The 14539-nt window shown below is 34.6% G+C and overlaps 1 protein-coding gene across 3 annotated transcripts in view; it reads left to right on the forward strand.

Moving 5' to 3' along the window:
- The window catches only part of CWC27 (CWC27 spliceosome associated cyclophilin), a 261663-nt gene that overhangs the window by 33339 nt on the left and 213785 nt on the right, over positions 1–14539 (forward strand). For all 3 annotated transcript variants that reach the window (XM_033179685.1, XM_033179686.1, XM_033179684.1), the window contains exons 8-10: positions 708–787; positions 1742–1775; positions 4699–4856. In XM_033179685.1, coding sequence (XP_033035576.1) covers positions 708–787; positions 1742–1775; positions 4699–4856 — 272 coding nt within the window. The remainder of the gene's footprint in view (positions 1–707; positions 788–1741; positions 1776–4698; positions 4857–14539) is intronic.

The raw sequence follows: 14539 nt of genomic DNA on the forward strand, positions 1-14539 counted from the left end.
ACACACACATATATATATACACACATATATACACACATATATATACACAAATGTATATTTAATACTTAATAGCAGCAGTAGTTTTTGTTTTATAATGCTACTTCTTAAACCTTTTTATGTCTTGTTTCCCTTCTAAAATGTACATTTGTTGAAAATATGAACTTTGAAATTAAAGCATTTAATAAATATTTGGTCATTGATAAATATTCTCATGCTCAAGAGGCTCTTCTACATCTTTTTTTGCTGTTGGTAAGTAGTTCCTTGGGGATGTACTCATCTTTTGCTTGAGTAACATTTTAAAAAGTGATTCTGTGTAGTATAGGTGGCATATTTGAAGAATAATAGAGTGCATTTATTTCAAAGTACTCTTGTGATCTAGCTTCTAAGTTATAGGGGTCATAAAAATGAACTAGTTTCATTGCATACAAATTATGATGAGAATTTAGTGCTTCAAGTTGGTAATTCAGCAGACTTCTTTTTAATGATATATCTTTTTTTAAAGAAAAGGTGTTTTTAAAATACTATTTTCAGTCAATAGAAGGATAGGATTCTTACTTATAAAACTTTAGTTTGTATTGAACCTTTTAGGAATACGTCTTTTGCTAACCATATTATATCATTGCTAGGTTTTATGTAAATTTGTTAACTCATCATTTAGGAATACTGTTTATTTCCCCCTTCATGATTATATTGTACATTCTTTCCAGAGCATGAAGGGCAAAAGCAAAAGTAGTCATGACTTGCTTAAGGATGATCCACATCTCAGTTCTGTTCCAGTTGTAGAAAGGTTAGTCCATTGTTGATGTGATCGTAAGTTCTTAATTTTCTGGGTCAGATAATTTTCTTGCTTCTTCTGTGAGTAAACAGTTGGTACTCATAAATCAAAAATTTCAAAACCAGCCAAAAAAATAAAGCATTTTGATAACAGAGATAGAGAACTTCAAGCTTGATAGAGAGAAACACTCTAGTCACTTTTGCACTTGCTCTCTACCTCTGTTGAATAAATTATATTTAAAATTGTTTTACCATTACGTGTTAGGACTGGAAACTGTTTGCTTTAACAGTTTAATGTTTAATTCAAGGTTGTTTTGCTGTTTTTCCTTGAAGCATTTTTGCCTTAATTGTGTCATGAATGAACAAATTAGAGTTGAAGGTTTTTGTGAAGAAGTTCCCAGTTTGGGGGCCACTCCGCTGACTGTAAATTCTCACATACTTTGAGGAGTTAACAGAAAGTTGTCTTGCTACCTCCTTTGTTCTTCTCTTTGAGAAGGGAACATGTCTTGGTGTTAGATGTAATTGCACAAGATAAACTGGGCCAGTATCTCAAGGGGCACTACAATGCTGTTGTGCTCAGTTTAGCTCATTTTTGAAACTCCTGTTTTAGGACAATCTTTTCTTAATATCCTTTTATTTGAAGGATTTGGGGTTTTTTAGCCAGAATATTTCAAGCCAATAGAAGAAATTGTTCTTTGCAGACCATCGTTCATAAAAATAGCACTGTTGGTTGTTGTTTGCTTTTTTCTTTCAAATTCTAGTGAATGCATATATTTGCTAATGAATCATACTTGTTCCACTTATAAAGAGTGTTTCCATCTGTTCTATAATTCCCTTCTTAAATTCCTATGTTGAAATACATTTTTGGAATGTTATTCCCAGCAAACTATTCTAGATTTTTGGTTTATAAAATAATTGTATTAGTTTTACCTTGAAACTAAAATTTGTTTTGCTTATTTTTTTATAGTGAAAAAGGTGATACAGCGGGAGATTTAGATGATGTAAGTATTTATTTTGGTATAAATATAGTTTGAACAATTCATAGAAAGTATAAATTTTTTACAAAAACTTAATTTTGTTCTTAAAAAGTAATGTATATTACTTTTTATAGTATAGTATAATGTATAACTTTTATAGTTATATGTGTCAAATTTTGGAAAAATATGAAAAATAGAAATTATCTGTTTAGGTATTAGAATATTTCCTTACTCTAGGGGTGTGCGTGAGTGTGTGTATATATCTCTCTACAACATTAGAAATCTTATATATGAATTTCTAGTCTGTTTTTTTCTCCCCCTCACATAACATTACATTAATACTCAAACTTGAGATGTTATAATTTTATTGTGTTAAAAGTTTAAGTGTTGGCGTGTGGGCATCCTACATGATACATGGGAAATGCTTCAGTCATTTATAGTAGTGTCCCCTTTTTATATACACATTTCAAAAGATTCTCATTCAAGACTGTAGTGATCTTTATTGGTTGTGTTGGGTAATAAAGCTAACAAAACAGAAGGAAGATTTTCCTTTAATACATAAGAGTCAAGTTTTGCAAATTATACATATGCCACTTTGTATATAAAAACCCATTAATCTGTGCATTATATAATTTACTAGGAAGTACATAACTTTCCATGCATGAACACAGATTTATCTATTATCACAGTCAAAAGAGAAGGCTCTCTCTGGCTATCAGTAGGAGATAGAGAGAGGATGAATATCTGACCTTGTCAAGAAACCTTCCTGGAAGAGATGATGCTGTTTATGTCTTATATGAGAGTTAGGAGTTAGATAAGTAAGAAAAGAAAGTGGTGAAGGGTGGGGTCCCTCTAGCTCAGAGAACAGCATATACTAAAGCATGGAAATAAGGAGAGATTATACCTTATTTAGGAAATACAAACCGAGATTTAAAGTTTCAAGGAGTCTGTCTTGTGAAGAGCAAGGAAGAAGAGTATTGAAGGTAAGGGGAATTGCATATACAAAATAGTCCGAAGCAGGAGAGTTTGGTGTTTTCTAAGAGCTGCAAGCAGGCCAGCGTGAACAGGATGTGGTGACAGGCTGGAGCTTCATTACAGAGCTTCACAGGCCGTGGTGAGGAGTTTGAATTTTTTCTCAAAAGGAAGTGAGGAACAGTTGAAGGTGTTTGTTAAAAAGAAGGATGCTGTGATCAATTTTGCATTTCAGGAAGATCACCATTGGTGATATTATAGAGGACAAATTAGAGGAAACAGACTGATGTCAAGGACAGCCACTGGGAAGATATTGCAGGAGGAGAGCTTGATATAAGACCACAGCTGTGAGATGGGAAAGAGGTAGATTTGAAAGAGGTCTAGGAGGTGACTGATTCCGTACTACGAGGTGAGGGAGGAGTAGTCCAAGACAACCACAAGGTCTCCGGTTTGGGCAACTTGTTAGATGGGTACAAAAGAAAGCATAGAGTTGAGATGGAGAGAAGGGTGAAAAGTAATGAGCTTAATTTTATACATTTCAAGATTGAGGTAATTTGGAGACATCTGTGTAACATAATATGGGTCTAGAAGATAGGATCAATGTATAGGATAGAATGTAAAAGTATAGATTTGCTCTTAATATCATGGGTGGGTGACTAAAACTGTGGATCCTTTCCCAGGAAAATGTCCTACATTCACAACCAAAATTATATGAATTTGCCGGGAATTTTTTTCAGATCTCCTGAGGCCTGAGCATGGAAGGCCTAGGTTGGTGGTTGTCAACTTTTAGTGCTTAAACATCTTGTTGAAAACATTCATAATTTCTGCCCCCAGAGATTTTGGTTCAATAAATCTGCAATGAGGACTAGAATTTCAGGTGTTAATAAACAACTACGTAATACCATCTAAGGACCAGACTTTGAGGACCACTGCTTTAGGGGTCCCCAAGTCTCAAATTAAGAATCCTGATTTCACTACGACTCACCAGATCAAAGAAAGAATCACGAAAGAAAAATGATCCACTTGGGGTTATTTCTTCCTTCTCCTTCTCTCCCCTCTTTCTTCCCTTCGTTCCTCCCTCTGTTAATGCTGGGCACCATTCTAGGAGTTAGAACAGTAAGCAAAACAGGCCAGAATTTTAGCCCTCATGGAGTGTATGCTATAGTTGGATGAGAGACAATACACATACAAATAATTAAAATATATGGTGTATCAGATAGGTGATAAGTACTTTGGAAAATAAGCCAGGGAAGGGGAAAGAGTACTGGAGGTAAGTGTGTGGTTCTGCCATTTTAATAGGGTAATCTCATCACCAAGAGGATAATATTTGAGCAAAGATCCGAAGGAGATGAAAGAGCAAGCAATGAAGAGATATCTGGAATAGAGTGTTTGTTTCAGGCTGGAGAGAACAGCAACTCCAAAGTTGGCTAGTGTTACTGGGCTGGAGTTGTAGGAGATGATGTCAGGGAGGTTTAGACTGCATAGGGCCTTGAGTGAGTTGGGGACCCACTAGAGGGTTTTCAGAAGAGAAGTGATTGCTATGACTCGGATTATAGAAATCTCAGCTTCTGCACTACACCTCTTCTACTTGAGTTGATCCGTATTGAGGTCAGTATGCTGGCCAACTGCCTTCAGAAGCCACATTTCCCACTGAGATAAGAATAGGAATATAGATAGATACAATAGCTCGGGTGATATAGAGGGTGAAGTCTGCCGCACAAAGGAGCTGGGCATGAATTGAACAAACAACCTTTCCTGGGGTATCCCATAATTACATAGTTGGCTTAGAGCAGAACCCAGGGCTATTCCCACCTGTAGCAGATTCTTCAAAGGCTTATAATTCAAAACAAAAGAAAACAAAATAAAGAAAAACCTAGTTTAGAATGCAATAAGGAGATTCAGTGGATGCAGTAGATCTCTAGAAATGAAAGGGGAAATTGAGTGCCTGGCAAATACTCATTTTCCATTTCTACAGGATGGAGAAGATGAAAGTGCAGAGTATGATTTATATATTGATGGTGATGAAAAGAACCTGATGAGAGAAAGAATTGCCAAAAAGTTAAAAAAGGACACAAGCGCAAATGTTAAATCAGCTGGAGAAGGAGAAGTGGAGAAGAAATCAGTCAGCCGCAGGTGAGTCAGTTACTGTGCTAGGTATCAGAGTTTTTGTCTTTTTATATTTCACTTTAACTCAGATTGAATCCTCTCTTCAGCTAATTTTTAAAATACTATTTTCATAATGTTTGATAAACATAACAGTTGTACAAATTGGCCCAGTAGCGGGCCTAAAATAAAATACACCAAGCTTAAAGTAAACATAGCAATGATCCTGTCAGTTCAATTCCATTTTATTTCTCTCTGATCCTTTTTTAGAAAGGCTCTATAAGTTCATATATATAGGCTAATAATGTATTACCTAGATGTGAAAGAATGCATTTGTTAAATACCAATGAGAGCAGTAGAGTAATTGTATAGAAAGAAAAGAGACATCCTCAAATAATTTAGGTGAGCAAAATTTGTCAAAATTGATGAAGAAAATGTATGGGCCTGAAAACATTCTTAAATATCTTTTCAAGTCTGATTTACCAAATACCATATACATATCCTAAGCTCAGTAGTATCATAAAATAAATTTCAGCAAATGATGAAAAGTTTACTGTCTGGTGATAAAAGTTTGTTGGATTTATAACTCAACATTTTATTCTCCTGAAATTCAACTTAATTGAAAAAATTATCTCCTTTGTGATTCTATTTCAACTTCATAGTATACATTTTAAATAACATTGCTTTAATTATTTAAAGCAATATTTAAAATAATTAATTATTGTTTTCTTCAAATACTATTTGGGGATAAGATGAATGTAACTACATTTAAATAACATTCTTTTTCTCTATCATGTTTCTCAACCACATGTAGAAAAACTGAAAAAGGATTTCCACACTATCATTGCATAGCTCCCTCAATTTTTTTCTTTATGTAATCAAATAAAAATGATTCCCAGAAATTTCCACTAAAAGTGTAGCTTTGAACATTTAGAAATGGCACTTAGGAGTCATCTTAAATGTCTTTTTTCCAGCAATATTCACCCGACACTCAAGTAATCACTGTTGAATAATTTTATATACTAAATTATATTATATATACTATATATAGTAGCTAATATAGACTAAAGATTTTAGTGATCATATGCATGCTTCTAGATTCATAGAGTTGAAAAACCTCTCATTAGCACTGTGACTTTTAGTTAAATCATGAATATAATTATGGATACATAATGTTTTATTCCACTCATTCAAGGCATGTGTTTTCTTATTTTAAAAAATTATGAATTTTCTTAAAGGTTAGGTTTATAATGTAACAAAAATATATTTTAAAATTTTAATAGATGAACCAACCAAATATTTATGTATATTTAAGTGTTCCTTAAACTCCCAACTCTGTCTTGTAGGCTTTAATAAATCTCAAATATTTATATACCCTATAATATAAATTATAATTTAGCAATGCTAAATTTTGTATAAGAACTGAAGTTTATTTTTAATGCACCTTTCATAAGTGACTTTAAAAAATTATTTAACTAATGTTAAGAAAAGTCAAAGTTTGCATTTTCCAAAATTGTGTTCAGTCTTACAATTAAGAGTTATTCTTAAAATATTTCCTTGGCTGTAGTTTGGGCCTGATGACCAAACATGGCATTGATAGCTAGATTTAGGAATCTGATCTATCATGAGAATACTGGAGAGCCATTGAAGTTTTACAGGCAAATGATACATTCAGATTGTATTTAGTATGGAGAATGGATTGATAGAGGAGTGTTTTAGGCTATTATACAAAATACCATAGACTGGATGACTTAAACAACAGATATTTAAAGCATAGTTTTTATGCTGATTTCTTACATAGGAACATATATATCCATTTACTCATATAAGCAGTTTTTCTCTTTTTATAAATCAGTATAATTTGCAAAATTAAAAATCACATAATTTGTACTATTCACTGTAGAGGAAAAAGCTATATTCAAGTGCATTGCAAATCTACTAAGAAAAGTAAATTAAATAAATTTAAAAAGTAAAGTAAATACTTTTCTACTAAGAAAAGTAAATTAAATAAGAAATAAGTCTCCAAAGGTGGCTTGAATATTTTAGGTAAACATGAGCATTGTGGACATTATTGGATTCTTTTAGGTAAAATAATTGGCAAAGTGTGCCTTTGTAAATGGTGCAAACAGCACCCATTTATTTATAACTGTTTTGTTCCCCCACATTTTCATTATTCACATTCTCTACTCTCCCTCCTTCATCCTATCTCTCCTACCTACAAAGAGAAACAAAAGAAAAATAAGGTCAGGATAGTAGAGAAAGTACAGAATTTCAAAGGGAAGAAACAGTTTTTTCCTCTAGTGTAGAAATTTCCATGATTGTCTCATGACCACGTATTTTTTCAGTTCGTAAAGTTGCCAAAATCAGACCCTGGCATGGTGGCTCATGCCTGTAATCCCAGCTGCTCAGCAGGCTGAGGTGGGAGAATTGCTTGAGCCTAGGAGCTCTAGGCTGCAGTGAGCTATGATTGTGCATGGGTGACACAGCAAGACCCTGTCTCTAAAAAAATAAAAATAAATTTAAAAAAATTTCCGGATCATTAGTATTTTCGGTTATTTATACCGGTTGTCTCTGGAGTTAACTTTATGGTTAAAAAATAAAACAACAAAACACAGGAAAGCTCCAAATGTACTGAAAAATTACAATGTGGTAAAAAGGATAATTATATTTAAAGGAAAGTCACTGCTCAGTTTGAGTTGTGATGGGTATAGCTGCCAGCCAGATAGGATGTCAGTGTGAAATCATTATCTATTAAAAAATGAGTACTCTTGATACATAACTTCTCATCTGGTTGTGCTTGAAGTACTCTATTATCATTTAGTCATTTTTCCATTTAAGCAGTAGGATCAGAGACTAGACTAGCCTACCAGCCCTTTAAGCAAGGAGCCATTCAAAGTATAATTTTACTGAAAATGTGTGGTATTGCTTCTTTTGGTAAGGAAACATCCAGAATCTGTTAAAACTGTTTATCACTTTGGATGTTAAACCTACACATGTATTTATTGAGTGCTTAATATTTAAACTAGAGAATGATATTTAACAGTATAATTTTCAACAAGTTTACATACAGTAGGATCTTCTCCTAGTAATGTGTTCGCAACAGTGTCTCTAGTTGTTCATTTGGAAAAAGGGCTCAGGGGAAATACAAATCCAAAATGCTTCCTAGTGTCTCTCCTTAGAGAATAGGCACCTTATATCTATTCTGACTTCCTGGGATTTCTAATCCCTTTCCTCTTCCCTTTTTAAAATGTACCAACCCCACTTTCTTTCCAGCCCACCTTCTCTATGCCTATATCTTGACTACTGGATACAGCTCAGCAGAATCACACAGCTATATACAAGCTGGTATTATTATGGATTTCTAGATTCCAGCCTCAGCTGTGTCTCCAGTGCTTCCTTATTACTCACTCGCCACAATGTTTACTTCATACTTCAAACTCACTCACTCAGTCGATCACCTTGCTGCTGGTTTTTTTATGAAATGAGAGTAAATTTCTTCAACTCATATTCCTTTCTCTTCCTTGCTTCGAGAGTAAAAACTAACTAAACCATTCCATTTTATTTCCTATCCCTACCTCCTTCCTATTTATTTCTAAATACACATCATTTAGCTTCTTGCCTACCACTCCACTGAACCTACTCCCACTAAGGCCATCTTATTGATAACTGACTGGCTACTTTCCAATTTTTTTTTTCTTGGTCTTCCTGCTATGGAGATCTTTGTCTCTTCTCTCTCGAGACTAATCTCTCTCAAGAACCTTACTATTTAAAGTGTGATCTGTGAAGCAGTAGCATTAGTATCACTTGGGAACTTGTTAGAAATACCGAGTCTCAGGTCCTGTCCTACACATTTTTAATTAGAATTTGCATTTTAACAAGATCCCCAGGTTATTTGTATGTGCATTAGTTTGAGAAGCAGTCCTGTAGAATATTAATTTTTATCCCTAGTGCTCCTGGACAAGTTCAAGTTTGTATCATGTTAGTTCCAAGGTCAGCAAGTTGGTACTATGTTCCCTGACTCCCTAGTGCAAACCTATGTGCACCCTTTCCATACTTCTGTAATAGTATGGTATTAGGTTATATATATATATTTTTCTTCTTTGTGTATCCTTATACTGTAATTTTCTTGAAAGTAGTGATCATGTCCATTTACATTTGTATCTCCATGTTCAAACAGCATAGGTACCCAAATATTTTTGTAAATACATGAGTAAAACATGAATACATTCTTCTTTGACAAATCACTTTCTCCTCTGGGTCTTGTAAGTAGCTTGCTAGTATTTTCTTTTTTTCTTTTTTTTTTTTTTTTTGAGGCAGAGTCTCGCTCTGTCGCCCGGACTGGAGTGCAGTGGCCGGATCTCAGCTCACTGCAAGCTCCGTCTCCCAGGTTTACGCCATTCTCCTGCCTCAGCCTCCCGAGTAGCTGGGACTACAGGCGCCCGCCACCTCGCCCGGCTAGTTTTTGTATTTTTAGTAGAGACGGGGTTTCACCATGTTAGCCAGGATGGTCTCGATCTCCTGACCTCGTGATCCGCCCGTCTCGGCCTCCCAAAGTGCTGGGATTACAGGCTTGAGCCACCGCGCCCGGCCGCTTGCTTGTATTTTCAATTGGGATTTATTGATTTGCCTCTCCTTTGCCTAAACTAAGCTCTTTAGAGACTACATCTTATTTATCTTTATATCCTCAGAGGCGGCTAATATCGTAAGCATATAGTAACTGGTCATTAAAGCTTGTGGAATGAGTGGATAAATAAAAGATTGAATTCATTGTGTTCCATGATAGGACTGGTTTTCACTCCCAACTGCACATGAGGCTCACAGAGGAGGCTTTGAAAAATACTAATTCCTAGGCCCTTCACCCAGAGATTGAGAATTGTTTGGTCTGAAGTAAAGTCTGGGAAGATCCTTTTTTAACTTTTAAACTCTTAATTTAAGTATAATATACAAACAGTGTGTCTATTAACTATATTTCATGGTGCACATAAGTATACAGCTAGCTAAATTTTTACAAACTAAATATATCCATATACCCATCACCCAGATCAGAAACAAAAAATTACCATTGCCCATAAATTCACCTCTTTCCCCATTCTAGTTACTTACCCCTCATCTCCTAATATTAACCACGTTTCTAACTTTTCAAATAATCTTATTTTTAATTGACAAATAGTAATTGTATATATTTATAGGTTACTATGTGATGTTTTGCTGTATGTATTCATTGTAGAAAGATTCGATCAGGCTAATTAACATATTTATCCACTTCAGCAACTTACGTTTTTTGTGTGTAGTGAGAACATTAAAAATGTATTCTTTTAGCAATTTTGAAATACATTAACTATGGTAAGGATGCATTACAAAGCTTTTTCCTTTTTTTATTTTTGAGACGGAGTCTTGCTGTGTCACCCAGGCTGGAGCGTAGTGACGCAACCTCAGCTCACTGCAACCTCTGCCTCGTGGGTTCAAGCGATTCTCCTGCCTCAGCCTCCTGAGTAGCTGGGACTACAGGCGCCCGCCACCACGCCCGGCTAATTTTTTGTATTTTTAGTAGGGACGGGGTTTCACCATGTTAGCCAGGATGGTCTCTATCTCCTGACCTCGTGATCCGGCCGCCTCTGCCTCCCAAAGTGCTGGGATTATAGGCATGAGCTACCGTGCCAAGCCACGAAACTTATTCTAGTCTAAGCAAACTTTGAGAAATGTCTGTTTAGATCTTTTGCCTATTTTGTAGTTGGGTTATTTGTTTTACTGCTGTTGAATTGTTTAAGTTCCTTTTGCAAATGTTTTCTCCCAATCCATGGGTTGTCTCTTTATTCATTTCCTTTGCTGTGCAGAAGTTTTTTGGTTTGACGCAATCCTACTTGTCTATTTTTACTTTTGTTGACTGTGTTTTGGGAGTCCTATCCAAGAAATCATTGCTGAAATCAGTGTCAGCGAGCTATTCCCCGCCCCCCCCCTTTTTTTTCTAGTAGCTTTACAGTTTCAGGCCTTATCCTTAAGTCTTTTGTACATTTTGAGTTGAGTTTTGCATATAGTTTGAGATAAAAGTCCAATTTCATTCTTCTGCAGGTGAATATTCAGTTTTCCCAACATTTATTGAAGAGACTTTTCTTTATATATTGTGTGTTCTTGATGCCTTGTTGAAAATCAATTGACTGTAAATACCTGAGTTTATTTCTATACTCTCTCTTCTATTTCGTTGGTTGAGGTGTCTGTTTTTATGCAAATACCATGCTGTTTTGATTAAAATAGCTTTATAATACATTTTAAAATCAGAGAGCCTGATGCCTCCCACTTCGTTCTTTTTGGTCAAGACTGCTTAGGCTATTTGGGGTCTTTCCTGGTTCTATACTAATTTTAGGATTCTTTTTTTCTATTTCTGTGAAAAATGACATTGTAATTGGGATAGAAATTGCCTGGAATCTGTAGATCACTCTGGGTAGTATGGACATTTTAATATTAATTCTTCTAATCCATGAATCCAGAATGGGATATCTTTCCATTTATTTGTGCCTTCTTCAATTTCTTTCAATGTTACATAGTTTTCAGAAGACAGATCTTTTAGCTTCTTGGTTAAATTTATTCCTGTAAGTATTTTTTTAATGCTATTTCTAACATCTAAGAGCATACATTAATTTGGGGCACTATACTTTATCAAAACTCTCTAGATATTCTAATATGCATTCAGTGTTAAGAATTCTACTCCCGGCCGGGCGCGGTGGCTCAAGCCTGTAATCCCAGCACTTTGGGAGGCCGAGACGGGCGGATCACGAGGTCAGGAGATCGAGACCATCCTGGCTAACACGGTGAAACCCCGTCTCTACTAAAAATACAAAAACTAGCTGGGCGAGGTGGCGGGCGCCTGTAGTCCCAGCTACTCGGGAGGCTGAGGCAGGAGAATGGCGTAAACCCGGGAGGTGGAGCTTGCAGTGAGCTGAGATCCGGCCACTGCACTCCAGTCCGGGAGACAGAGCGAGACTCCGCCTCAAAAAAAAAAAAAAAAAAAAAAAAAAAAAAAGAATTCTACTCCCAAACACATACCTCCATGATTATTTCTGAGGTGTAGAATAATGTAAAAGTGGACGATATTTTGTAAGGTTACCTCAGGTCTTTCACAGGACTTTTGCAGTTCAACAGGGTTAAAGACATTTATCTCAGCTGCACTTGGTTTTAATCTTAAGAAAGATAAAAGGGTCAAGAAAGTGAGAATCAAGTAATTTTAGAGAAAGAAAATAAGATATTTGAGTGTTCCTAATGTTTTTTTAAAATGTGGCTGATAAGGAATAAAATCAGTATCTCTCAACCTTGTTGGTGCATTTGAATCAACCCATTCCTGAACAAGCTGTTCATAAATTTTGTTATTCAGCCATAAGAAATTTTTAAAAACACTCCAGGTAAGTCTAATATACAGCCAAGGTTGATGAAAACTGTGGGGGTAGTTTGCAGCTTGTGTTTTGGAAAGTACTATTTTAAAGCTTATTGTAAGAAATCGTTTTTTGCCTGTAGGTGGAGCTCAGCTACTGCAAGTTGATCATGTAAACCAGATTGAGTTGTCTTCCCTGCTTGTTTTTAGCATCTGTATATTGATACATAATAAATGACTAAACAATAAAATCAGCTGTAATAAGTGGACCAGATAGTAAAAACTCAGTGGTTTGTTAGGACGATTACAGCATTATGGTAATGATATCTTTTATTATGCAATTTCTATCATCTATAATTTTATTGTCTTTCTAAATTTTTATTGTGATTCTAAATTAATTATATCAAATTGAAATATAATGAAAGAAATCTTAAGATATACCTTAAAATCACAATCATTAAAAATTTCCTGATAATCTTTTAGGGTTAACTAGAAGGGCATCAGTCTTAGTGTTTGAACAGGTTCTAACTTTATCAGCCATGTTCTATTTATATGCCGTGTTTAGTTGACTGCAGCTCTTTTCCGTTTTTATGAGAAAATGATCTTGTTTGATAAAGTTAACTGAAATTTGTGTTTTGCTCAGGAGTTCTGTTAGGTTGACTGAATATAAGATATATTACTATAATGATGGCATTAGGAATTTAGATATGAATATTGAAGTCGAAATTAAAGATCTTATGAATTGATTAAACTCTAAATTATGGAGCATGGGATAATAGAGTCATGTTTTCATACCTTCTGAGGCCTGGATGAACATCTAAATTAGCTGTTAGTGTTTCAAATCTTCTTTTGTTGGGTTTGAAATATATGATTAGGATTTCTTATGGAACTTTGAATATTTTTTTCCCCAGGATTTCTAGACTTCAGAAACATTAATAAGCTTCTTCTCATACTTAGATAATTTTTGACTCTTACTATATTTTGTGTCTAGCTTCTCTTACTTTATGATTAGACTTAGGAAGTACAGAGTTATCCTTAGTAAATAAACATGGTTTGCTTTAGGAAATTAAAAAAGATAGTTCAATATTTAAATTTCAAAAATTTAAAGGATAGCGCACATTTTAAAATGATAGTACAAATTTAAAAAAACAGGTTAGTAAACATTGAAACCCACAGATATTATAACAACCCAATTCAAACCATTGAAATTATCATCTCTAGGATGTGCCCCTCTTCATCTCACAGAACATTTATAGCAAAGAGTGAAAGTAACCAGCTAGAACATTTCTGCTTCCTTTCATTCTCTTTTGTCCCAATGTTGTTGGACTGAAGCATACAGTAAAAGAGAGGAAGATAAATAGAAATCCAAGATGTATACACTGGGTAGTTGGTCTCTGAATAAAGAAAATTTGCAGTTGTTTTTTTGCTTTGGTATGGAGTAGTAGTAATCCAAATGTTGTATTTTCAGGAAATCTTTCTGTTTAACAGCAAATATTAAGCTTTGGACCAGTCCCAGATTTAATTAAATTTACATTCTAATTTTTACTAGAACTTGATTTTTATTTTTATATATATTTTTTGCTAACCAATCATTCTATTCTCAAATATATGTTATTCTTGTTCCCAGCCACTGTGTAAGAACTGATATGTGCCAGGAAGTGGTAGGCTCCAGGAACATGAAAATAAAGGAGACATGGTTTCTATCTGCAAATGTTCACAATATAGTGTAAGAATAAGAATTGTCATCAATTAATTACAATTCAGCTCTGCTAGATGTGCATACAAAGTACTATGGATGTTAAGTAGGCAGTATATATTTAGGAAAAGATCAAAATACCAGGTTTAAAAGGGTTGAACACAAAATTGCCATTTTTTCAAATCAAAAACAGTCAAATATCAGCGATTTCATATGTATGACTCTGATGCTAATAAAGTAAGTCAGTTTTTGGAGCCACTATTTAAAAGAAATAACACTTTAACATTACATTCAATTCTTTAAATAATGTTGCATAATCTCTCAATGTAGACTAGGTGGTTTGTTTTAATTGCCTTTACCAATTATGGTTAAAATTTTGGAGTAGCATTAATTGTAATAGAAACCATACTATATTTGGCATTTCTGGCAAGCTTCTATTTTTCTTCTGTTTGGACATTGATAGCAAGAATTTTTGGATATTCTGGACTAAACCGTTTCTTGGGCCACTTGAAATAAAAATACCACTTTTAAAGTGCCTATTCAGTTCATTGAGAACCAGTTAATCCATATCCAAGGAATCACCTTCAAAATAAAAAGAAAAAATCCTTGAACTCCAGCTATATATATCAGAAATATGGCAACCCTACTGTTTTT

The sequence above is a fragment of the Trachypithecus francoisi genome, unplaced genomic scaffold (assembly GCF_009764315.1).
Source record: "Trachypithecus francoisi isolate TF-2019V2 unplaced genomic scaffold, Tfra_2.0 Lachesis_group2, whole genome shotgun sequence".
In the NCBI taxonomy this organism is placed as follows: domain Eukaryota; kingdom Metazoa; phylum Chordata; class Mammalia; order Primates; family Cercopithecidae; genus Trachypithecus; species Trachypithecus francoisi.